Source organism: Malaclemys terrapin, chromosome 13 (genome assembly GCF_027887155.1).
Source record: "Malaclemys terrapin pileata isolate rMalTer1 chromosome 13, rMalTer1.hap1, whole genome shotgun sequence".
NCBI lineage: Eukaryota > Metazoa > Chordata > Testudines > Emydidae > Malaclemys > Malaclemys terrapin.
This window is the reverse complement of record NC_071517.1, coordinates 40,580,391-40,606,467: the sequence shown is the minus strand read 5'-3', so window position 1 is coordinate 40,606,467 and position 26,077 is coordinate 40,580,391. Positions and strand designations below refer to the sequence as shown.

At 50.8% G+C, this 26,077-nt stretch overlaps 1 protein-coding gene across 1 annotated transcript; it reads left to right on the top strand.

Annotated features, from left to right (window-relative positions):
- The first annotated feature begins 9,837 nt into the window (after positions 1-9,837).
- On the top strand, positions 9,838-14,869 carry LOC128847378 (zinc finger protein 436-like). Its single transcript, XM_054046768.1, has 5 exons — positions 9,838-10,041; positions 10,806-10,893; positions 11,389-11,515; positions 12,139-12,252; positions 12,569-14,869. Exons 2-5 carry the CDS (start codon positions 10,837-10,839, stop codon positions 14,188-14,190), a joined length of 1,920 nt encoding a protein of 639 aa, XP_053902743.1. The 5' UTR covers positions 9,838-10,041; positions 10,806-10,836; the 3' UTR covers positions 14,191-14,869.
- The last annotated feature ends 11,208 nt before the right edge of the window (positions 14,870-26,077 follow it).

The window sequence follows — 26,077 nt, the reverse complement described above, 5'->3', positions numbered from 1 at the left end:
GAGCTGTGCACATTGCTAGCGACTACTCTGCCTTTAGAGCTCGATGGTGATATATGTGCTTTTGAGGGTGGAGGGGTAAATGACCACAGACACAAAGAAGGCGGGTGGTGATGAAACACATCTGAGAACCACTGGTCTACACTCTTATGGGCACCACGTTTACAAAATGATAATTCTTCTCCAAAGTATGTCTTGTGCGGTATCCTAGGAAAAGTCATCACCTGCTGAATATTATTGTCCCATTAAAATGTGTCTATCAGCACTGTCCATGGAGCTCTGAGAGTTTGCTGTATGTTTGTTACATGCTGTAAAGCTGGAAAACGCCCACAGACGAGCTCCTCCTAGACAATGGCACATGCACACCAGTTAGGTGCTACGTGGCCAGTAATTGCTCAGCCGGCCATTCACCAGCTGTGGAGCTGGGAACAGGAGAGTTACAATTCACCAGAAGGACGGCTGGATGCTCACTTAGGCCACAGACTGATTGTCGCCTGCCCCCCGACTGGGGGATGAACCTCAAAGAGGAGAGTGGTATAAAAGCACAAGGGAGAATTGCCTCCATTTTTACCTCTCCTCTCCCATCTTTACAGAAGGAAGCAAAATGGCTTGAAAGGGAACAGGGACCTTGGACTGGGGAGGGTGTAAGGAAATCCAGCTTGGGTTTAAGAACTGTGAACTGCCTGCAACAGCGGGCGGGATGCGAAAACCTGCTTGCTTCTCATTTTCCTTAAATTGGTAAAATTTAGGATTTAAAATTCAAGTTTTAATTTTATAGTTTTAACCGGTTCTGACCTTTTACATCTTTCTCCCTTGTAATCCCTAAAAACCCCCTTGCTCCAGTTAATAAACTGGTTTTAGTGTTTTGTCTGGACCTGTGTGTTTTCATTGAAGTGTTTGGGGGATTTGACTGGAGAGAACAAGGCTGTGTCCTAATCCGGCCCCTTTATGGGGGTGACCCACTAATTACTGAGTTTTTCCATCACCGTGAACAGACCGAGCAGTCCAAGATGCACATTCCCGGGGTGTAAGGGATGGAGAATTAAGCAGTTCAACAGTCCAGATTGTACCTTGTGGAATGTCTCACACCCGCTGTCTCCTGGCACAATTGTGCCTTCATCATCCTGATCCTGAAAGGCAAACGAAGGAGGGCAAACCAGAGAAGAGGAACCAGCCGACATCCTCAACTCCACCGACTTTGGTTTTGGCTAAATTCTGAACTCCCCCTGGCATGTTAGACTTGAGGTTCTGCTGCCAGCCATCCCCTCACGCATCTGTTTCCTTCCTAATGGTCAGGGGTGCAAGTAACTTAAAGGACTTAGCCCAGGGGTGAGCAACATTTTTGGCCCAAGGGCAACATGAGGATTATAAAATTGTATGGAGGGCCAGGTAGGGAAGGCTGTGTCTCTGCAAACAGCCTGGCCCTGCCCCCTATCTGCCCCCTCCCACTTTCCACCCCCTGACTGCCCCCTTCAGAATCGCCAACAGTGACCTCGCTGGGTAAGGGATTCCTGTCCCCTCAGATATTAGAAGTAGGGTGACATAGATGTCTCGGTGAATTACCCAATCCCACATGCATCCTCCCTTTGGACCCGGCAGGATTCGGTATGTGGGAGCCCACACCCCCTCAACCAGTCCATATGCTTGGAAGGAGCACTGAGAACATCCGCACCTCCATTCAGATAGTCTCCAAGTATGTCTCCATGGCCACAGATCAGATGGTACTCCTGATGTGTCTGTAAGGGCAGTGGGCCAAGCCTGATACTCTAGATCATTCCGAATGGCCATTAGCTGGTCATTCAAGAAATCCTGAATTTTTGAACATGCTAGATCCCACTGCAATGCCTTCCCAGCCTTAGTGATATTCAGTACCATCTCTGTCAGCAACTTCTGGGTCATAGAACTAAGGGCGGAGATAATATGTAACTCACCAACTCCAGCCTGTACCTGGGTTAGTTGTGCCCCAATTTCTCATCATGTTTTGGTTCTTAAAAATATTCCAAACTGCTGCTGCACTATTGGCCCCATCTCATAGGGATCCGGTCAAGTCACTTTTCTTTCTAGAGGAAATAACTCAAGCCCTCTGTTGTGCTAATCTAATGGCAGCCCCCTGTGAGCAATTTGGGTATGTAGAGGTGATCTGGAAATTGGATAAGGGTAATGAAAATTTAACAGTCCCTAGTGTAGTGTTAATCACAGTTCATTGATATCCTAATACATTTCTTTTTGGTGTAGTACTATACCACATTCCCAAGCATGGGTTCCACAAGTTTCTTCCTGCCAGTGTATAATTCTTTGTTTCTTCACCAGGGTCAGTTCTTAATGTCTCTTGTAGGCAGGAATCCCTGGACTTTGGTGGTTCCAATGAAGCAAGTGTTCCTTCTTCTCTTTTCCTGAAACAGTCATGGTTCAGCATTATACAGGGGAGAGGTTACTAGCACATCACCCTGTAATGGTTTTGTGTCTTCTAAAAAAATTCAAAGGCACAGTAGGTCTGTCAGTGGATAAGGGAGAGGTTACTAGCACTTCACCTTGTCTTTTTTTCCTTTTTCCTGCTGTCCAGAAGGCACAGCAGAGCTAGAAGGAGAAATAGGCTTATCAGTCGGAGAGCCCTCCCGAGGTGGAGGGGTCTTTTTACAGTGAGAAGCATGGGTCCATTCCAGGTAGGCAGTCCTTGGCACTTCACAGCGGTGTTGGTGGTTAACAGCACTTAGAAAGGGCCTTTCCAGCATGGAGCCAAAGCAGTCTTTTGTTGATGGACTTTACATAGACTCAGTCTCCTTGTTTCAATGAACAGCAGGGCTGCTAGGGTCTTTGGGTAGCACTTCTTTTATCTGTGAGAAAAGAAACCTAACGCATTTCATTAATGCCTGGCAGTGTTTTGCAGATCTCATAGTTGCTTGGGCACATTCAGGCCCCCCTGTTCTTGGCTGTCAGCCAAGTCTTAGCTGTGGGCATTGTCCTGGGATGGGGCCAGCATCTTATCTTTGGACTGAGCTTGCTAGCTATTTTTTTTCCAGTTAACTCGTTCTGTTCTTTTTCCTTCTCCCCTTCTTGGGTTCTTTTAACCTACAAAGGAAACTTCCAGTCTTCATTCATACACCTTTTCCCAACAATGAACACATACACATTGCTATTATACAGTACATTAGTCTTATTATTCAATGTATGCCATGTACACCCTTCCAGTAAAAGAACTTTATTACAGAGCTTTGGAGCAACAAACCAGGACAAGCACACCCACTTTTGAGGAGTCCACTCGGTACAACCTCTGGTGTCCAATAGCTTTCCTCCCTCCCCAGCCCTCTGGCTAGAAATCTGAGGTAGCCAGAAGGATCCCATGGGCAATATGGGGAATGGGTTAACCTTCCATGTCCTTGCTTCCAAAGACTGTTGGTGTGCAAATTTTAACAATTTTGGCCATAGAACACAAAAATAATTCCTATTGTGCCAGTAAATGCATGGTACGTTGAATGCTATTCAGCTGGCATCCATTTTCTCTGATGATCTGAAAGACAAAACAACACAGGTCTACCCCTTCTGAGCAGTCAGTCAAGGGTATGTCTGTGTAGATTTGTTCCCGTGCTATAGCAGGGAGTTTCTTGAGGAGTTGGTGTAGTTTCTTTTGGTATGTCTCAGTGGGATCGGAGGATAGTGGCCTGTAGAAAGTGGTGTTGGAGAGTTGCTTGGCAGCCTCCTGTTCATAATCCGACCTATTCATGATGACTGCAGCCCCTCCTTTGTCAGCCCCTTTGATTAGAATGTCAGGCTTGTTTCTGAGGCCGTGGAAGGCGTTGCGTTCTGTGCGGCTGAGGTTATGGGGCAAGTGATGCTGTTTGTTCACAATCTGAGCCTGTGCACGTCTGTGGAAGCACTCTGTGTAGAAGTCCACTCTGTCATTTCGACCGTCAGAAGGAGTCCACGTAGAATTCTTCTTCTCGTATTGTTGATAGGAGGGTTCCTTTGGGTCAGTGCGCTGTTCAGTGGTGTGTTGAAAATATTCCTTGAGTCGGAGACGACAAAAGTAGGCTTCCAGATCACCACAGAATTGTATCATGTGCGGGCGGGTGGTGGGGCAGAAAGAGAGTCCCCGAGATAGGACAGACTCTTCTGCTGGGTTAAGGGTGTGTTTGGATAGATTAACAATATTGGTGGGTGAGTTAAGGGTACCCTTGTTGAAGCCCCCTGTGGCGTGTAGGAGTTTAGATCGTTTACTGCCCTTAATAAGCATCAGAAAATAAACACACGAGAGAGAACCCATAAGTGTTTGGACTGTGGGAAAGGTTTCACAGAGATCAGCACTTCTTACACATCAGACACTTCACACAGGAGAGGGACCTCGTAAGTTCTTGGACTGTGGGAAAGGTTTCATACTAAGCTCACAACTTATTAGACATCAGAGAATCCACACAAGAGCCAGACCTTATATATGCTTGGAATGTGGGGAAAATTGTAACTGTAGCTCAAAACTCACTCAACATGAAAAAACCCACATGTGAGAAAGACACTATAAATATTTTGAAAGTAGGAAAAGTTTAATTGGAGCTCTCGTCTTATTGCACACCTCACATTCCTTCTTAAGACAAACCTCAGAATTGCCTCGACTGTCGGAAATGTTTCCTGTAAAAGTCAGCCGTTATAACACATCAAAGGATCCACACAGGAGAGAGACCTCATCAGTGCTTGGACTGTGGGGAAAGCTTCATTCAGCGATCACCCCTCATTAAAAGTCAGAGAATCCACAGAGGTACGAGAGAGCCTAGGAATAGCCGGACTGCAGAAAAAGATTCAATTTGACTTCACACCTCAGTGACCCACACAGCAGAGAGGCCTTGAATGCGGGGGAAGCATTAGGTGCTCCCGGAGTATCAAGCATCTAGAAATCTGTACAGGGAAGAAACCGCTGAGATGTTCTCAGTGCGGAAAACGCTTCAAGTGGAGCTAACACCATGTTGGACATCCGAGACTCCCCCACACAGCAGGGAAATTCTCTCAGGGCCCTGACTAGGCCATAGGAATAACCCCATTTCCTCGTTCCCACACACGTCAGGGGCTTTTGGCTCCCAAGCATCCAGCTGCCCATGACTGGGGTGAGGATCCAGCAGCAGCCAAGCATCAGCTGGTCAGTGACCCACTGGCTCTGCCTGGTCTAAGCAAACCCCAGGCAGAGGAGGAGACGCCCCGATCAGCCCCTCCCCCCTGCTGCAGCCCTGGCTGCTGAGCTGATGGGCCACAGGTCGGGGAAGGGAGAGAAAGAAACTCCACCAGCTGCTCCCTCTGCCTGGCTGAAGTTCCCCCCTCTCCCCACCCCTGCCAGCCAGGATCCCCCTGCCATGGAGATGAGGAGAAGGACACTTGGGCCAGACCCCACCTTCACTCTAGACACCTGTCCCCAACCCCCATCTTCCACCAGCCCCTGAGCTGGGCTTCCCCACTGACTTGAGCTGTTCCCTTTTGGGCAAGTGTCCCTGGGGGCTGGTAACTCCTCCCCTCCCCAAATCCCCCAAGGTGCTGGGCTCTGGGGGAATCAAATGTTAAGGGATCAGGACTTCGGGTTCTGAAGATGTCTCTGGGGATTGAATGGCTGGGGCTGGTGCAGCTTGATATCAGGGGGAACTGGGTGCGGGGGTATCACGTGTTTGGGGATCATAGGATAAACGCATTCAGACAGCACCACTGAGAGGCACTGATTCCCACAGGACCTTTTGTCAGAGGCCTGGAGATCCCACCTCTGCCTCCGCAGCATCAGCCTCTGAAGTTCTGGCTAGGCTAGGAGGTGAGGTCGGGATTAGCCAGCAGATCTCTGTGACCCTCCACCAGATTTCCTAGTGTAAACTCACTCTGAGCATCTTATGTGCTGTGACCAGTGTTGCCTCATTTTTTACATCCATGTGTGGAATGAATTTGGTTCTATGCACCTGTATGTGTGTAACCCTTCTGCCCATCTAAGTTGGCAGCAACAAGGGCCGGGTTCTGTATCTAGGGGTTCCGTTTCAATAACGCAATGCAAAACCGGCTCGAGCCCCCACCCAGTGACCTGGGACAATTACATACCACCCCCTGGGCGCCTCTAGGAGGCGATACTTCCCCTTTCGCAAGCACGGAGTCTGAGTGTAACAGAAAATGTTTAATAACATGAGGTAAACAACATCAGCATTAAATTGGAAAAACAACACAAACAGGCTTCATGAGCAAAAAACCCACCCCAGCAAATTGGGCTGTGTCCTTTCCCTTTGGTTCTTGAAACCAGCAACCCAAGAATCACCAAGGTCCCAAAAGTCCAACAACCCCAAAGTCTCTTGGGTCCAGCAACCCAAGGATCACCAAAGTCCCAAAAGTCCAACAACCCCCCAAAGTCTCTGTCCCTGGTCAGTGCAGCCCCAGAGTTCAAGTGGGGGGTGGAGGCACGCAGGGTGTTATGGGGCACCTTACGTGATCCGAGACCGACTGGCTGCCTTTCTGTGGGTTTCCGCCGCAGCCTTCTCCACGAGCTGCTCTGCTCCACTCCACCAGCTGTCCTGTGAGCCGCTCCCGCCGTCCACGAACTGCTCTGGCAGCTGCTCCGCTCTGCTCACCGACCTGTGAGCCACTCAGCTCTGCTCCACTTCAGCTGTTCCTTGGGCCGCTCCCACAAGGCTCCGCTCTGCTCCTCCAGCCGCTCTGCTCTGCTCACCGCCCTGTGAGTCGCTCAGCTCCACTCCAACCGTCCCTGTGCGGCTCCACTCTGCTAGCTGCTCCACCAGCCGCTTAGTAGCTTCAGGCTCCCCCACTAGTTAACACAGTCTCAGTGATCTCAGCTCTTAATAACTTTAGCTCTTTTGTGATTTCAGCTCTTAGCAATAGTACCCCAGTGCTAGTGCACCATTAGTCCAAAGTGAATTCAGCTGAGCTGCCTGTAACTAGACTCCTAATAGAATCAAAGTTAGCTCTGACATTCAACAGTGGAGAGAGGAGGTAGTGGAATTGGTGTTTCAAACCCTCAAAGAGAGCCCATATCATCAGATATAAATACCTGACCCCATCCTTTCTCAATTCACTGGGTTTGGTAACCCATGCCCCTTGTCAAGCAAGTGCTACTTAGGTAATGGTGAAGGACTCACTCAGTCCTTCTGTCATACAACAGTTCCACTGGCCTTGATTCACAGAATCAGGGTAACAAAACTTTATTCTTCCTGCCCCAATAATAGAGAAACTGGGGATCCCACACCAGCCAAAGTAACCACTTGGAGTTGCTGTTGTTTCATGCCAGGCGAGTGGCTGTGCCTATGCAAACCAGATCAGCCCCTGGAGTTCTTTTCCACACTCGCCATAATTCACCACCAGATGTCAGGGTAGAGCTCATTCTGACTCTGCTTACATGTGCATCATCTCCATACTAGTTCATATGGGGGTGGGGCCAAGAGGTTTGGAGAGTGTGGGGGGGGCTCCGGGCTGGGAGAGAGGGATTTAAATTAATGGAGATATCCTATCTCCTAGAACTGGAAGGGACCTTGAAAGGTCATCGAGTCCAGACCCCTGCCTTCACTAGCAGGACCAAGTACTGATTTTGCCCCAGATCCCTAAGTGGCTTCTTCAAGGATTGAACTCACAACCCTGGGTTTAGCAGGCCAATGCTCAAACCACTGAGCTATCCCTCCAGGGGTGAGGGCTCTGGCCAGGTGTGCAGACTGTGGGATGGGGCTGCAGATGAGGAGTTTGGGGTGCAGACTGCGGTGGGGAGAGGACTCCTCCCAGCCCTCTCTCACCACAGCTGCTTGGGACTGGGTGAGAGGCACCTCTCCCCAGCCGTGGCAGCTCCTGTGGCTGGGGCGAGGGAGGAGTTCCTCTCCCCAGCAGCTCCAGTGGACCTGGACCAAGCCTGGGGAGGGGCTCCTCTCCTTGCTTTCCTTCACGGCCCTCGATAGCCAGCTGGTCACGCCCTCCCCCTGTCCCACCGTGTCCTGCGTTGGCATGACAGAGAGTTGCCCCACTCACCCCACACTGATCCCTCTTGTGATAACCTCTGCACCCCATGTTCACCACTTGTGTAGGGTTATGATATTTTGTGTGCAAAGTGTGCCTGGTGAGGGATCATTGGAAAACTCATGATCTGCTGAATATTGTGCCGTTGAAATGCGTGTGACACCAGTGCATGTAGAATGGTGAGATTTTAATGTATGTTTGTTGCTACGCTGACCATATTCCAGGTGCCCCAAAAGAGGACACTGATGGGGGGTGGGAGCTGATGGGGGGTGGGAACTGACGGGGGGTTGTAGAGTTAGAGGTGCTGGAGGGGGTGCGGTGGGGATACTCATGAGGTGAGGGCAGTGTTGGCAGCTGTCACAGTGGCAGAGTGCTGGCAACAGCTGTCAGTCAGCACCGACCTGCGGGACACTCCCCCAGGACTGGGAGTCTGGGCCTGGGTGGGTGGGATCTCGCAGCAATCAATCAGCTGTGGATGCAGGGCAATTGGCTAGTTGGGAAGGTGAATAATCAGGGATGTTTCTGAGTTTCAGCACTTGTGCTCTGCAAACACCCCCGGACATTTGTTGTTATGGCAAAACCCCTCAGCAGGCTCAAACAAGAGGATCTGTCCATAAAGACCAAGACATATGTCAAAGTTTTTGTTCCTGAAATATGTCATAGTTCAAGGGATTGTCCCACTCAAAGTCCTGAGAGATGACAAAGGACCGACTATGGGTATTAGAAAACTCTTATCTGGCCGTCCATCACCAAGAGGAAGAAAGGGGTAAACAAAGAAATTTATAATTCACCTGAAGGATGCTTTGGAGCTCACACACACCAGGAAGTTGCCTGACCCCATGACTGTTGGCCCCTTAATGAAACTTAGTGCACAGGGGAGGGGTTGGTTGGCTTCTCCCAGTACCAAAAGACAGGAAGATCCAATGAAAAAAGAAAACCCTGAGGCAGGCAGGCCAATAAGGGAGTCAGGTGCCAGTTCTCTGTGTGAGCTGGAGCTGCCTACCAGAGAAGGGCAGAGCTAAGGGGAGAGGAGCAGCCAGAGCTGGGTTGGAGGCAGAGGAGTAGAAGCACTGATGCAGAGGGAAGCTGTGGCTGGAGCAGTCTGGAGCTGGGTGTGGTGAGCAGCTGGGGAGAGCGAGGGAGGGACCCTGGGCAGCGTGGGATGACATCATGTTTTCCTTTCCTCTTTCCCATTTTTTCCTTAATTTTTTTTTTATTACTTGCTGTTTAATAAATCGTATTTGTTCTGAACTTTACGCAATGCTGAATAGCGGCATTGGGGATGCGTCCGGAGTGAAAAGAGCACCCCAGAGTGCGGATACGACATCCTAGCCTCTGTCCTGAGTGATCGCAATAAAATTGGGGCTGCAGACCCTGCAGGAATCTTGGGGCCAGCCTTGTTGGGGTTTCAGACACCAGAGTGGAAGGGGAGTCCTTGAAGTCAGGCAGGTCTCAAGGTAAAGGGAGTGGGAGCGAGGACTCAGCTCCTTTTGCTATTCGATTCTATCAGCGTGGTGTATAAGCCAGAAGAGTTCCCCACAATACTAAGACCGTTTCCCCTGCTTACCTCTGCATATTTATTGGTTTCTCGTAAAGTTAGTTAGGATTACAGGGGAAAGTGTCAGAGCAGCCACCAGTGAGAGTTGCTGGCCACACTCTGAGGCCACCACATTTGGTCGTGAGAATCCCTTGGCTAGATGCTCACGATGGGCCCTTCTGACCATAGAGCCTGTGAGTGGAACAGGAGCCGGACACAGAGATGCTGCAGCGCGATGGGTTGATCGCTAGGACCCAGGAGCAGCTGGGAGGCGGCTCTGGGGGGAGCGATCGCTGGGCTCAGGCCCGGCAGCAGAAAGTGACTCGCAGCCGCTGCGGGGACTCTGGCTCCAGGCTCCTGGCGAGATCCCCGAGCCCCGGCGGCTGGTGCTGGGAGCCCGGAGCCCGGGCTGCAGCCGGGAGAGGGGAATCTCCAGCAGGGCCCTTCCCGCTGCTCCAGGAGCCTCTCCCAGGGCAGAGCCCCCAGCCCGGCCAGGCCCCTTCCCGGCCCGGCCCCTGCCCCAGGGGGCCCCGCTCGGAGGGAAGGTGAGAGAGACCCGCCCCCCCCCGTCACCCCCGGGCTGCAGGGGGAGGAGGATAAAGAGGGGCGGGGGGTGAGGGCAGGCTGGGGGTGGGGGCAGGAGGCGGGTGCTGGGGATGCGGGGGGCAGGCTGGGATGGGGGCGGGGATGCACTGAAGGGAACATGGGGCGATGCGGGGAGATTGTGGGACTGAGGGGAGCGAGGCTGGAATTGGGGAAGATGTGAGTGGGGGGCACTGCGAGGGAAGGAGGGGTGTGGGGAGACTGGCGGGGGACAGAGGCAAAAACCCATCCCCCCACACCCACACCCACACCCTGCTCCCAGTGTGTTATTGTCAGACACACCCGTGCTGGTGGGGTCTGTGTCTCATGAGTTTTGGGGTCGCCCAGGGCCCTGGTGTGATTTCTGGGCAGGATTCACATCTCAGCCACACCGGAGTCACTGCTGCTTTGGGCAGGCAGGGAGTGTGGATGGGCCAATGGGATCAGCCTCTGCCTGCCTGTCCCTGGGGGCTGCTGGGGGAGTCCAGGGCAGCTCATTCTTTAGGTGATGCCACCAGAGGGCTCCTGCTGCTCCTAAGGGAGAGGAGTTTACATGGAAGTGTGTGAAAATCTCCCAAAGTGGCCCCTTTAGTTCTGCTTTTTTTCTAGCATTTGGCTCAGAGATACTGTTACTGGGAGGGTCTGAAGAGTCTGGGAGGGAATCACGGTGTTACATGGACTGAAGCCCCTTCTGTAAACTCCCCCATCACCCTTCTTGCCCTGACAGGCTGAGGAATCACGTCCACGTTTTTCTCCAGATGGGCCCGTCTTCCATGAGACAGGGAACGGAAATGTCTGTGATGGAGCCAGCTCAGGTAGGGGATTATCAGGGAGCTCCTGGGCAGGGGCAGGGAGGAGACAGGGTGTGATAAACCTGCTGATATTCTGAGTGGGCCCATTGGTGATGGGGGAGGGGAGATGGGACATTCCCCCATTTCTCAAACAGGATATAACACCATTGCACAGGGCTGGGAGTGAGACCCCACTAGCCACAGGCTGCTGTGAAATATGAAGGGAAGCTGTTGGGATTCCTGTCCCTGGCTCAGAGCTCTGCTTCCCGTATCAGCCTGTGTCTCGCAGGTGTGTGGGAAATGAGGAGACCCTGCCCTGCTCCGTGTGCTGGGGGGAGACAAGTAGCTCTCACCTTCTCCCCATCCCCTGAAGCCTCCTGGCTGCTCTGAGCAGGGTGGGGGTGGGATTCTGCTACTCTGTCGCTCCCAGAGCTTCCATTTCTTTATCTGTCCTCACACATGACTAGTGGGATTGTGGCTGAAGCATCAGGTAATGAGTGGGGGCTTTTGGTGTTCCAGATGCCGGTGACCTTCGAGGAGGTGGCTGTGTATTTCACTCAGGGGCAGGGGGCTCTCCTGGACCCTGCTCAGAGAGCCCTCTACAGGGACGTCATGCAGGAGAACTACGAGACGGTGACCTCACTGGGTAAGGGATTCTTCTCCCCTCAGTTATTCGAAGTCGTGGGGTCTGCATGTCTAACTCTGGTCAGGTTCTTCCCTGGTCAGTTAGCTCAGAGGCGAATGGGTTCCATAATGCACAGCTGCCGTGTGAGAGAGACTTGCATCTCTGTGCCCTCTCCAGTGGGACATGGGTGTCAAAACACAATGGATAAGCTAAACCATCCCCACCCTCCAGCTTTCAAAGGGGCATAAATCCATCATTGTCCTGTCTGTGTTGTTTCACAGCTGCACAAACAATCCCTGTTCACCTCCCTCCTTGGGAATAGCTCCAGCCATGAGGAGGGCTCTGGGCTCGGCAGGTTTAGAAAGAGGCAGGGGTTTAAGTCCAGAGCTGTGTGTGAGTCAGCAAGGCCCCCAGAGTGCACAGATCTTGGGAAAGCCTAGTGAGGGTGTAGTAATCATTCAACTCACCTCCCCAGACAACTTCCTCTGCGCAAGGGACTCCGTGACCATTTTCCCGTCCTCTTGGCTTCCACGTTCCTCCAGCAGAGCGCAGGGACAGGTTCCACTCACGGAATGTCCTTTCTGACAAATACTCCACCAGTGCTCCATGCACCCTAATCTGGTCTGATTTCACCCTCTGCACAGGATTCCCCCTTCCCAAACCTGAGCTGATTGCCCGGCTGGAACGAGGGGAGGAGCCCTGGGTGTCCGATCTCCAAGTCTGCGAGGAAAGAAGGCTTCCGAGAAGCACCCGTACAGGTGAGGACTGACACAGAAACCATCTAGGGAATGAAGGAAAAAGCTGAGAATCCCAGAATATGGTGTGAGTAAGCGCCCTCAGTTCTTCCTCATCTCAGTCAGGACAGGGCTTCAGTCATCAGATATAGCTCACGCCATTCCACCCAGCCTCTAATCTGCAGGAGTTTGCTTTGCAGCTTTCCTTCTCTGTGAATGTTTGGGTGGGATGTGGAGGCGGAGTCCCGTTGCTCAGTCTTTGTGTTGGGTTTTCCCTTTGTGCTATTCCTCTTTCTCCCCAGCACAATGACTCCTGTCTGGATTGTGTCTCTCCCAGCAGGTGCTGAGCGAGGGAGTGAGAATGAGGCGGGGAATCATCATGAGGAAGTTCCTGGGGAAGTGGAACCGCAGGGGACCTTTGTGGGAAGAGCTGAAGGGAATTTTTCCCAGTGCTTGGAGCAGGCAGAAGCCTGGGGAAGTTGGCATAGGTCAGAGAGGCTTCTGGGACACCTCCCAGGGAAGAAAGTGGATGAATCTGTTTACGGTGGGGGAGGAGAGGAGGATCCCAGAGCGCCGCAGACAAATCCCAAGAAAGAGCCACCCTGGCACTACCTTCAGTCTCTCGAGTGCGGGAAATGTTTCATATCAAAGACACAAATAATTAGACATCAGTTAAGCCACACAGGGGAGAGACCCCACAACTGCTTGGACTGTGGGAAAAGTTTCACAGAGAGGGCAAACCTTTTTCAACATCAGGCATTACAAACAGGAGCGAGACCCCACAAGTGCTTGGACTGTGGGAAAAGTTTCATAAGAAGGTCACACCTTGTTTATCATCAGGCAATCCACACAGGAGAGAGACCCCACAAGTGCTTGGATTGTGGGAAAAGTTTCATAGAGCGGTCAAACCTTGTTTATCATCAGGCAATCCACACAGGAGTAAGACCCCACAAGTGCTTGGACTGTGGGAAAAGTTTCATACAGAGGTCAGACCTTGTTAAACATCAGGCATTACACACAGGAGAGAGACCCCACAAGTGCTTGGACTGTGGGAAAAGATTCATAGAGCGGTCAAACCTTGTTAAACATCAGGCAATCCACACAGGGGAGAGACCCCACAAGTGCTTGGACTGTGGGAAAAGTTTCATAAGAAGGTCACACCTTGTTTATCATCAGGCAATCCACACAGGAGAGAGACCCCACAAGTGCTTGGACTGTGGGAAAAGTTTCATAGAGCGGTCAGACCTTGTTAAACATCAGGCAATCCACGCAGGAGAAAAACCCCACAAGTGCTTGGACTGTGGGAAAAGTTATTTACAAAGATCAAGCCTTGTTCAACATCAGGCAATCCACACAGAAGAGAGACCCCACAAGTGCTTGGACTGTGGGAAAAGTTTCATAAGAAGGTCACACCTAATTCGCCATCAGGCATTTCACACAGGAGAGAGACCCCACAAGTGCTTGGACTCTGGGAAAAGTTTCAGACAGAGGTCACACCTAGTTCGCCATCAGGCATTACACACAGGAGAGAGACCCCACAAGTGCTTGGACTGTGGGAAAAGTTTCATAGAGCGGTCAGACCTTGTTAAACATCAGGCAATCCACACAGAAGAGAGACCCCACAAGTGCTTGGACTGTGGGAAAAGTTTCATACAGAGGTCACGCCTAGTTCGCCATCAGGCATTACACACAGGAGCGAGACCCCACAAGTGCTTGGACTGTGGGAAAAGTTTCATACAGAGGTCACACCTAATTCGCCATCAGGCATTACACACAGGAGCGAGACCCCACAAGTGCTTGGACTGTGGGAAAAGTTTCATAAGAAGGTCACACCTTGTTCAACATCAGGCAATCCATACAGGAGAGAGACCCCACAAGTGCTTGGACTGCGGAAAGTGTTTCATATGGAGGTCTGACCTTATTAAACATGGAAGAATCCACACAGGATCTAAACTTCTGTGACACGTGTCAAGAAAGGTTTAAGCAACTTGCATGTAATTGACTCAGGGTCAACGTTTAGAGAGAGATTTTAAAAGTGTGTCCACCTTAGATAGCTAGAGATTGAAATGTAAATGTGTATTTTCAAAGACTTGGAAGAAGAGGGCAAGTCATGTCTGAGTAACCTAATTGCCTTCTATGACGAGAAAGCTGGCTCTGTGGATGAGGGAAAAGCAGTGGATGTTTTATTCCTTGATTTTAGCAAAGCTTTTATATGATCTCCTACAGAATTCTTGCCAGCAAGTTAAAGAAGTGTGGCCTGGATGAATGGGCCATAAAGTGGATAGAAAGCTGGGTAGATCGACTGGCTCAACTGGTAGTGACCAATGGCTCCATGTCTAGTTGGCAGCTGGTATCAAGAGGAGTGCCCCAAGGGTCGATCCTGTGGCCGGTTTTGTTCAGTATCTTCATTAATCATCTGGAGGATGATGTGGACTGCACCCTCAGCAAGTTTGCCGATGACACTAAACTGGGAGAACTGGTAGATACGCTGGAGGGTAGGGATAGGATACAGAGGGACGTAGACAAATTAGAGGATTGGGCCAAAATAAATCTGATGAGGTTCAACAAGAACAAGTGCAGAGTCCTGCACTTAGGATGAAAGAATCCCATTCACTGCTACAGACTAGGGACCGACTGGCTAGGCAGCATTTCTGCAGAAAAGGACCTAGGAGTTACAGTGGATGAGAAGCTGGATATAAGTCAACAGTGTGCCCTTGTTGCCAAGAAGGCTAACGGCATTTTGGGCTGTATAAGTAGGAACATTGCCAGCAAATCAAGGGACGTGATCGTTCCCCTCTATTCAACATTGGTGAGGCCTCATCTGGAGTATTGTGTTCAGGTTTGGGCCCCACACTAAAAGAAGGATGTGGAAAAATTGGAAAGAGTCCAGCGGAGGGCAACAAAAATGATTAGGGGGCTGGAGCACGTGACTTATGAGGAAAGGCTGAGAGAACGGGGATTGTTTAGTCTACGGAAGAGAAGAATGATGGGATATCTGGTAGCTACTTTCAACTACCTGAAAGTGGGTTCCAAAGAGGATGGATCTAGACTGTTCTCAGTGGTACCAGATGACAGAACAAGGAGCAATGGTCTCCAGTTGCAGTGGGGATAGTTTAGGTTGGATATCAGGAAACACTTTTTCACTAGGAGGGTGGTGAAGCACTGGAATCGGTTACCTGGAGAGGTGGTGCAATCTCCTTTCTTAGAGGTTTTTAAGGTCAGGCTTGACAAAGCCCTGTCTGGGATGGTTTAGTTGGGGAGTGGTCCTGCTTTAAGCAGGGGGTTGGAGTAGATGACCTCCTGAGGTCCCTTCCAACCCTGATATTCTATGATTCTAAGAGGGGTAACTGTAGTAGTCTATGTTTAGCTATCCAAAGTGTTCCTGTATTCTGTTAAATCAGGGATCAATAATTCAGTGATTATGCCCATGTCCCATGCCACTTGCCCAATTCCAGCTCAGTCTCTTTGAATTCGCTGGGGGTAGGGGCTGAAGGATGGAGGGAAAGTTTATAGCTGAAATTTTGCAAGGTTAGTGTTAATCGGATCTGTTCCGCTTTCCTGCTCGGACATTTTCTCTGGGGATCCCAGAGACGGAAAGGAGCAGGTGTTACTATCTTGAGTCCGCATCCCCATGGTGACTCTCTACACTATCAATTATCAAAATGTGGGCAGAGCATCCCAATGGAGGCACAGGAATGTGTCAGGGGAGGCGCGATCAGTGTGGGTTGTTGGGTTTTTTTTTTTAAAGAGCACTGGCTTTCAGCCCCAGTTGGCTGGGGCTCATGAGGAAGGAACAGGCCTATCTGGGAGGTGGGGATAAATGCTCAGGCTCTCAAACCCAGGTGGAGCAGCAGCACAGAAGTCGGGGTGGCAATGGGGTGATAAGTCTGCTGTGAACAGCGATATTGAGGAATATCACTCTTCACGTGGCCACCCTAACTTCTGTGCTGCTGTTGGAGGCCTTCAGAGCTGTGCACATCGCCAATGACTACTCTGCCTTTAGAGCTGGGTGGTGATATATGTGCTTTTCAAGGTGGGGGCGTAAATGACCACAGACACCAAGGTGGGGGTGGCAATGAAACACATCTGAGAACCACTGGTCTACACTCTTATGGGCACCACGTTTATAAAATGATAAATCTTCTGCAAAGTATGGCTTGTGAGGTATCATGGGAAAAGTCATCATCTGCTGAATATTATTGTCCCATTAAAATGTGTCTATCAGCACTGTCCATGGAGCTCTGAGAGTTTGCTGTATGTTTGTTACATGCTGTAAAGCTGGAAAACGCCCACAGACGAGCTCCTCCGAGACAATGTCACCTGCACACCAGCTCGGTGCTACGTGGCCAGTAATTGCTCAGCCGGCCGTTCACCAGCTGTGGAGCTGGGAACAGGAGAGTTACAATTCTCCGGAAGGACGGCTGCACGCTCACTTAGGCCACAGACTGATTGTCGCCTGCCCCCCGACTGGGGGATGAACCTCAAAGAGGAGAGTGGTATAAAAGCACAAGGGAGAATTGCCTCCATTTTTACCTCTCCTCTCCCATCTTTACAGAAGGCAACAAGATGGCTTGAAAGGCAACAGGGGCCTTGGAGTGGGGAGGATGGACCAGGGCTGGAAGGAAATCCAGGCTGTGTACTAAAAACTATGAACTGCCTGCAACAGCAGGTGGGGTGAGAAAACGTGCTTGCTTCGTATTTTCCTTAGGCCTTGGCTACACTTGCAGATGTACAGCGCTGAGAGTTAAACCTGACTTTGTACAGCTGAGTAGGGAAAGCGCTGCAGTCTGTCCACACTGACAGCTGCCCAGCGCACTGTCGTGGCCACATTTGCAGCATTTGCTGCGCCATTGGGAGCGGTAGATTATGGGCAGCTATCCCACAGAGCACTTCTTCCCATTCTGGCGCCGTGGGTTGGGGGAAGGAGGCGTGGGTGCAGGGGATTCTGGGTCCGGTCCCAACGCCCCGTTATGCATCGCTTCGCATCCCAGAAATCCCTTTGTTTCCATCCACCTTTAGCGCCATCTTTCAACGGTTTCTGTGCAGCGTGATCTGTCTGCAGGAAATGGAGCCCGAACTGGTGAGGCGTATGCTGACTTATCTCATCAGCACGTTACGTTTGGCTGTCGAACTATTCCTTAAGATCCAAAGTGACAGTGAGAGTGAGGAGTCCGACGATGCTATCGAGCCGCGTAACGCGTACGACACAAAATTGCTTGTGTTATCCATGAACATGCTCAGCACCGTGGAACACCGCTTTTGGGCTCGGGAAACAAGCACCAAGTGGTGGGATCACATCGTCATGGATGTCTGGGATGACGAGCAGTGGCTGCAGAACTTTCGGATGAGAAAAGCCACTTTCATGGGACTGTGTGAGGATCTCGCTCCCACCCTGCGGCGCAAGGACACGAGATTGAGAGCTGCCCTGCCAGTAGAGAAGCGGGTGGCTATTGCAATCCGGAAGCTGGCAACTCCAGACTGCTACCGGTCGGTCGCAAACCAGTTTGGAGTGGGAAAGTCGACCGTTGGAATTGTGTTGATGCAAGTTTGCAAGGCCATTAATCGCATCCTACTTAGAAGAACCGTGACTCTGGGTAACGTGCAGGAAATAGTGGATGGCTTTGCACAAATGGGGTTCCCTAACTGTGGAGGGGCGATAGATGGGACACACATTCCTATTCTGGGACCACCCCACCTAGGATCCGAGTATGTTAATCGGAAGGGGTATTTCTCTATGGTTCTCCAGGTGCTTGTAAATCACCGTGGGCGTTTCATTGACATTAACACAGGCTGGCCCGGAAAGGTGCATGATGCACATATCTTTCGGAACACTTGGCTGTTCAGGAAGATGCAGGCCGGGACTTTTTTCCCAGAGCGGAAGATCAGGGTGGGGAAGTCGAAATGCCCATTGTGATCCTTGGAGATCCCACTTACCCGTTAATGCCATGGCTCATGAAACCCTACACAGGGAGCCTTGACAGCAGCAAGGAACGGTTCAACTACAGGCTGAGCCGGTGCCGAATGACTGTGGAGTGTGCCTTTGGCCGTTTAAAGGCCCGCTGACGATCTCTGTATGAGAAGCTGGACTTGGCCGAAAACAGCATCCCCGCGGTTATATCCGCGTGCTGTGCCCTCCATAATATTTGTGAAGGGAAGGGTGAAAGCTTCACTCAGGCATAGACCTCCGAGGTTCAATACTGGAGGCTGAATTTGCACAGCCAGAGGTCAGGGCTATTATAGTGTCCCAGCGCGGAGTTGCAAGGATTAGGGATGCCTTGAGGGAGCAATTTGAGGCTGAAAACCAGCAGTGATATCTGGTGCCCTGCATGGGAGTGAAGTGCAGTAGTTCCAATCTTTAGGAATCAGTGTTTGCTAAGCAGACAAGCAGACTTGCAGTGCCTGTTTATTTCCTGGGCTAAGGAGTCTTTTACTTTATGCAATAATAAAAAATGTTTTCAAAGCCAAAAAATCCATTTATTAAAAAGAAAACAAATTTATTTATTGAAAAGAAACAAGGGGGTGGAGTGGGGATCGGTACAATCACAGATTCGCATATGTCCTGTCTGGTGTGCTGTGCAGTGAGTGCTGCACTTCAGGACAGCTATCCTGCATGGTGATGGGGGTTGAGTGCAGAGGGTAAGGGTCGTGGTTTTCAGAGCTGCGTGGTGAAGATACTGGTGCTGGAGGCAGCTGGTGGTGTGAAAAACACAGAAGTTGGGGAAAGTGGGTTGGAGGTGACAGAGGGGCACAACGGAAAGGGTTTTGGGACAAGAGCTGTCGGGGGTGGGTCGCGTTTGCATTTCTGGTACTGCTCCTTCTGCATGGCTACGAGCTCCTGGATAGCGTGTGCTTGGCGCTCCAGGATGCTTATGAGACGATCCGTGCTTTGCTGCCAGTGCTCCATGCTTTGCCTCCAGTGCGCTACGTTTTCCTGGCGGATCCTGCTTCCTCTCTCCCTCCAGTTCTGTGCTTTCTCATTCTCTTTAATAGATTGCCGCATCACTTCTTGCAGCATGTCTTTGCTTTTTCGCCGTCTCTTCCTGAGTCTTTGCAGGCTTTGAGCAGGCGATAAAAGGGACGGCTGAGGTCTCAAGGTTGATGCAGCTGTATAGGCAAAATGCAACATTTAACAGAAGCAGCATTGTTTATACCAGACAGAGTAGTGATTCCCCCCGCACTTAAGGAGTAGAAAACACACAGGGTCTACACAATAGCATAATTTTCCCGTCCGAAACAGCACACATATCCCACGGGAGCCTCAAAATGGTGAGTAAGGGGGACTGATTGTTTCAGGGCTGGGCTGCACTGTCCTCTGGGTGTCTGTGCCTTGGGGAGAGCCAACAGCTTCAGGGGGCACCTAGACTGAACACTGTCCAAACATTTTCCACAGGAGTTCGTCCTGGACGATATCTCGCTGCTGAGGGTGACCTGGGAAGCAAGGGAGGGTCTTCTACTGCAATGCGGCTTCTGCCCTGGCCCATATGCAGCTTGCCTGTGTGCAGCAATGGTCCCCACGCCCCTTGCGGCACAGTGGCGCGGACACGTTAGCCTGGCTGGGACAAGGACCACGGTGGCTCTCCTGATAAACCTGCGCAAGCGCATTGCACGCGTTCTGGATGAGACATCCGAGGACGTTACCGAGGCCGATTACCGTGATGTGATAAACCACATCAATGCACTATTCTTCATCTAGGCATGCATGCCTAACCCTCCTCTCCCAAAGAGCCCGCACAGAAAAAATTCCTTCCCGGAAAAAAACCCGCTTACCGGGAACCTGCCCTTCTGTTTGTCCTCCACCAAGTACCGGCCGCTGCGACTGGCTACCTTCCTCCTGGCTCGAGAAGAGCTCCTGGCTGCATGGCTCCAGGGACTCTGGGGTGTCTCCATCCGCCCCACCACCCTCACTCCCATTTTCCTCCTCCTCCTCCCCCCCCACCGGCTCTGAAGTGTCCATGGAAGTGCTCGGAGTGGAGGTGGGGTTAACCCCAAGTATCGCATCCAGCTCTTTGTAGAATCGGCAGGTCACGGCGGGAGCACCCGAGCGGCCGTTTGTGTCGCGGGCTGCGGTAGGCACTCCGCAGCTCCTTCACTTTAATCCTGCACTGCAGGGCATCCCAGTCATGGCCCCTTTCCATCATGTCCTTTGATACTTCCCGAAGGTATCGGAATTCCTATGCTGGAGCCCAGCTGGGACTGGACAGCTTCCTGCCCCCATACACTGGTGAGGTCCAGCAAGTCGCCATTGCTCCATGCTGGGGCTCGCTTGGCGCGTGGAGGCATGGTCACCTGGAAAGATTCGCTGATAGCACTGCACGCCATGCCAGGCTGAGCAAACAGGAAGGGGATTTTTAAAATTCCCGGGGAATGTAAAGGGTGGGTCACATGATTGGTTACCTGAGGCCAGGGCAGTAGAGTTTGAACTGATGACCAGAGTGGCTAGAACAGGCTTTGTGGGATACTGCCGAATACTTCTGGAGGCCAGTCACAGCGCATTGGATGGCCACGCTGGCGCCGCAGCACTGCAGCAGCAGTGCAATAGACGCTATTCCTCTTGGGGAGGTGGAGTACATGCAGCGCTGCAACCACGGAGATACAGCGCTGCAAATGCCTTGCCAGTGTGGACGGGGAGTGAGTTACAGCGCTGGGAGCGGCTTTACAGCGCTGCAACTCGCAAGTGTACCAAGGACTTAGATTGGTAAAATTTAGGATTTAAAATGCATGTTTTAATTTTATAGTTTTATCCGGTTCTGACCTTTTACATCTTTCTCTCTTGTAATCCCTGAAAACCCCCTTGCTCCAGTTCATAAACTGGTTTTAGTGTTTTGTCTGGATCTGTGTGTTTTCATTGAAGCGTTTGGGGGATTTGACTGGAGAGAACAAGGCTATGGCCTAATCCGGCCCCTTTATGGGGGCGACCCACTAATTACTGAGTTTGTCCAGTGCAGTGGACAGACTGAGCAGTCCAAGATGCACATTCCCGGGGTGCAAGGCTGGGAATAGAGAACTGGCTGATGTTGCTGTGTTGGTTGGTACATTCCTGAGTGTCTGGCTGGTCGCACTCAGTGCAGTGCAGCCAGGAGTGACTTTGAAGGCTGGTGGCTGTGTGGGAGCAGAGCGTGGAGGGGTTTGTTGTTCACACAGGGAAGCAGCAGGGTGGATTTGATTTAAATCACTAGTCAGGAAGACTTGATTTAATCATGGTTTTCTACATAAAAATGTATTCTTGTTGGTTGTTATAACCTTAATACATATTCTTCACAACCAGGGCCAGTGGAAGGATGTTTCGCGCCCTATGTTAAACTTCCACTTTGCACCCCCCGTCCCTGAGCCCCCTGCCCTGAGGCGCTCTCTCCCCGTGGCAGCTCCCCTCCGCCGCCTTGAGGCGCCCCCCCCCCCGCGGCACCTCCGCCCTGAGGCGTCCCCCTGCGGCAGCTCCCCACCTCCCACCCTGAGGCACCCCCCCGCCCCAGCTCACCCCTGCCCCGCCTCCTCCCCGAGCACACTGTCGCTGCTTCACTTCTCCCGCCTCCCAGGCTTGCGGCGCCAATGAGCTTATGCACCGCAAGCCTGGGAGGCTGGAGAAGTGAAGCAGCCACAGCGTGCTCGGGGAGGAGGTGGGGTAGGGGTGAGCTGGGGCGGGGAGTTCCTCTGCGTGCCGCCCGCCCCGCCTCCTCCCCGAGCACACAGTCGCTGCTTCACTTCTCCCACCTCCCAGGCTTGCGGTGCCTAAGCTGATTGGGGAGGAGGTGGGGCGGGGAGTTCCCCTACATGCCGCCCCACCCCCTTTCTGCAGGCGGCCCTCTCCGCGCTCCACTGCCCCAGCTCCCTCTGCCTAAATGCCAGCAGCGACTGGGGCGGCCAAAGACCCGGCTGCCACGGTCGCTGCCGAAGAAAATGGTGCCCCCGAAATCCTCGTGCCCTAGCGGTCGCCTAAATGGTTGCACCGGCCCCGTTCACAACGCAGAGATAGATGTAGGTTTCATTTTTAGAAGGTCCACACTGTACATTTGTAAACAGTGATTTATTTTGAAAACTTTTCAGATGAGTTTTACAGCTATATCCGACAATGAATGTTTGTTTGGTTATTTCATTACCAAAGGTAATTGAAGCAGATATTTATGAAGTCATTAGGAGTGAACTATCTCCAATTCAACAGGTTAATCATTAATAGTTGGAGGATTTTCTTGCCATGCTGTATTAGGAGGAAATCATCACCAGACAGACATTTAAATTGTTTTATTTAACTAAAACAACAACGTTCAGTATTCTGGATTTGTTTCTTCAACAGCAAACATATAATATTTTAACAGAAAAGCGAATGTCCCTCTCTTCTCACATTTGTCTCCAGACTTCTCCTCCTCCAGATGTGTTCTGCCTCCAACCGTCTGGTATTCATTGAACGTTTTTTTGTTTTTTTTTTGAAACTTTGCAATTTTGGAGAGCTGTAAGGGATTAACTCTGTACACAAATTTGCAGAGGGACAATAGAGGTGAGGTCTGTTATTTCTCACCTCTGTATTTTAATTTATTTTAAAACATTTTTACTGTTAACAAGCATGTTACCTTTGGAGACACAAAGCCACAGTTTGAGAACTGGCAAACTAAGCATCTCTGATGGTATCTTCTAGACTGAGCACTGAGTCCCATTGGGTAAATAGAGAGATTAACCTAAGTAATCTATACAGAAGCCTGTGGAACCCAATACGACTGGGTCCTTAATGCAAGAACTAGAGGAACTTATTTACAAAACTTTTTTTAAACATGACATGTCTATATTGTCTTATACTATAGAATTGGAATTTATAATCCCTATTCCATGATGAGAGATCTTTGAGCTATAATGTATCTTAATTAAATTATCTTTAGATAAAATGGTTTTTGAGGAAAAAATTATCAAAAAAATCCAATTTAAATAACAAAAATCTGATTTTCTTGATTTTTTTTTTAAATCATTGATTTTTATTGACCCTGGGAAGCAGTGTAAAACATGCCCTGGGATGGAGAAGTAAGCAGTTCAACAGTCCAGATTGTACCCTGGGGAATGTCTCACACCCGCTGTCTCCTCGGACCATTGCGCCTTCATCATCCTGAGCCTGAAAGGGAAGCTAAGCAGGACAAACCAAAGAAGAGGAACCAGCCGACATCCTCAACTCCACCGACGTTGGTTTTGGCTAAATCCTGAACTCCCCCTGGCATGGGAGACTTGAGGTTCTGCTACCAGCCTTCCCCTCATGCGTCTGTTTCCTTCCTAATGGTCAGGGGTGCAAGTAACTTAAAGGACTTAGCACAGGGGTGAGCAAACTTTTTGGCCCGAGGGCCACATGAGGGTTGTAAAATTGTATGGAGGGCGAGGTAGGGAAAACTGTGCCTCCGCAAACAGCCTGGCCCTGCCCCCTATCCACTCCCTCCCACTTCCCACCTCCTGACTGCCCCCCTCAGAATCCCAAACCCCATCCAACCACCCCCACTCCTTGTCTCCTGACCACCCCTTCCGGAGACTCCCCACCCTAACTATGCCACCCAGAACCCTCCCACCCAACCCCCCTTGCTCCCTGTCCCCTGACAGCCCCAACCCCTATCCATCCCCCTACCCCCTGACGGACACCCGGGACTCCCACACCCCATCCAACCCCCCCTGCTCCCTGACCGCCCCCTCTAGAGACCCACCCGCCCCTAACCACCACCCCGGAACCCCAACCATTATACAACCCACCCTGCTCCCTGTTCCCTGACTGCCCCCCGGGAGCTGCTGCCACTTATCCCACGGCACGTCCCTGTCTCCCCTACCATGCTACTCAGAGCAGCGTGTCTGGCTCCACGCAGATCTAGACACACTGCTCCGCGGAAGCGCACAGCTCCACCCCCAGAGCGCTGCCCACGCGGTCAGACCTTGTTTGTCATCAGGCAATCCACACAGGAGAGAGACCCCACAAGTGCTTGGAATGTGGGAAAAGTTTCATACGAAGGACAGACCTTCTTTATCATCAGGCAGTCCACACAGGAGAGAGACATCACAAGTGATTGGACTGTGGGAAAAGTTTCATAAAGAGGTCAAAGCTTGTTCAACATCAGGCAATCCACACAGGAGGGAGACCCCACAAGTGCTTGGACTATGGGAAAAGTTTCACATGGAGATCAGCCTAGGTTAAACATCAGAGGATCCACACAGGAGAGAGATCCCAATAAGAGCTTGGATTGTGGGAAAATTTTCAGACAGACATCACACCTCATTAAACATGGGAGAATCCATACAGGATCTAAACTTCTGTGACACATGACAAGAAAGGATTAAGGAACTTGCATGTAATTGACTCAGATCAGGCCTTGTTACACATCAGGCAAGCCAAAAAGGACAGAGACTTTATTAATGCTTGGGATGTGGGAACAGCTTCAGTAACAGCAGAAATCTTAATAATCATTGAAGAATGCACATAGAAGAGAGATGCTATAAATGTCTGGACTGCGGGAATGGTTTCCATTGGAAATCAGCCCTTAATAAGAAAATGGGGAGTCAGATGTCACCTTAAAGACTAACAGATTTATTTCGGCATAAGCTTTCATGGGTAAAAAAAAACACTTCTTCAGATGCATGGAGTGAAAATTACAGATAGAGGCATAAATATACTGGCCCATGAGGAGAAGGGAGTTACCTTACAAGTGGAGAACCAGTGTTGACAAGGCCAATTCAGTCAGGGTGGATGTGGTCCACTCTCAATGACTGATGAGGAGGGGTCAATACCAAGAGAGGGAAAATTGCTTTTGTAGTGAGCCAGCCACTCCCAGTCCTATTGAGGCCCAAATTGACCGTGTTAAGTTTGCAAATGAACTGTAGCTCTGCAGTTTCTCTCTGAAGTCTGTTTCTGAAGTTTTTTGGTTGAAGGATGGCTACTTTTAAATCTGTTATTCAATGTCCAGGGAGATTGAAGTGTTCTCCTACTGGCTTTTGTATGTTACCAATCCTGATTTGTGTCCATTTATTCTTTTACGTAAAGACTGTCCGGTTTGGCCAATGTACATGGCAGAGGGGCATTGCTGGCACATGATGACATATATTACTTTAGTAGATGTGCACCTGAATGTGCCCCTGATAGTGTGGCTGATATGGTTGGGTCCTGTGATGGTGTCGCTAGAATAGATATGGGGACAGAGTTGGCAATGGGGTTTGTTGCAGGGATTGGTTCGTGGGTTAGTGTTTCTGTGGTGTGGTGTGTAGTTGCTGGTGAGTATTTGCTTCAGATTAGGGGCTGTCTGTATGCGAGGACTGGTCTGCCTCCCAAGATCTGGATGGAAGCTGGAGGCAGGTAGGTAAACTTTGCGGTCAGTAGGTTTCCGATATAGGGTGGTGTTTATGTGACCATCACTTATTTGCTGTGGTGTCCAGGATCTCTTGTGTGGACTAGTCCAGGCTGAGGTGGATGGTGGGGTGGAAATCGTTGAAATCCTGGTGGAATTCTTCAAAGGCCTCCTTCCCATGGGTCCATATGATGAAAATGTCATCAATGTAGCGCAAGTAGAGGAGGGGGCTCTAAGGGATGAGAGCCGAGGAAGCGTTGTTCTAAGTTGGCCATAAAATGTTGGCATGCTGTGGGGCCATATGTATACCCACTGACTTGAAGGTATAAGTTGTCCCCAAATCTGAAATGGTTGTGGGTGAGGACAAAGTCACAAAGCTCAGCCAGCAGGTGTGCTGTGGCCTCATCAGGGATACTGTTCCTGGCGGTTTGTAGCCCATCGTCATGTGTCATATTGGTGTAGGGAGCTTCTACATCCATGGTGGCCAGGATGGTGTTTTCAGGAAGATCACCAATTGTGACGAACTGGGCCTGTTCTTGCTGGGGTGTGTGAATGCT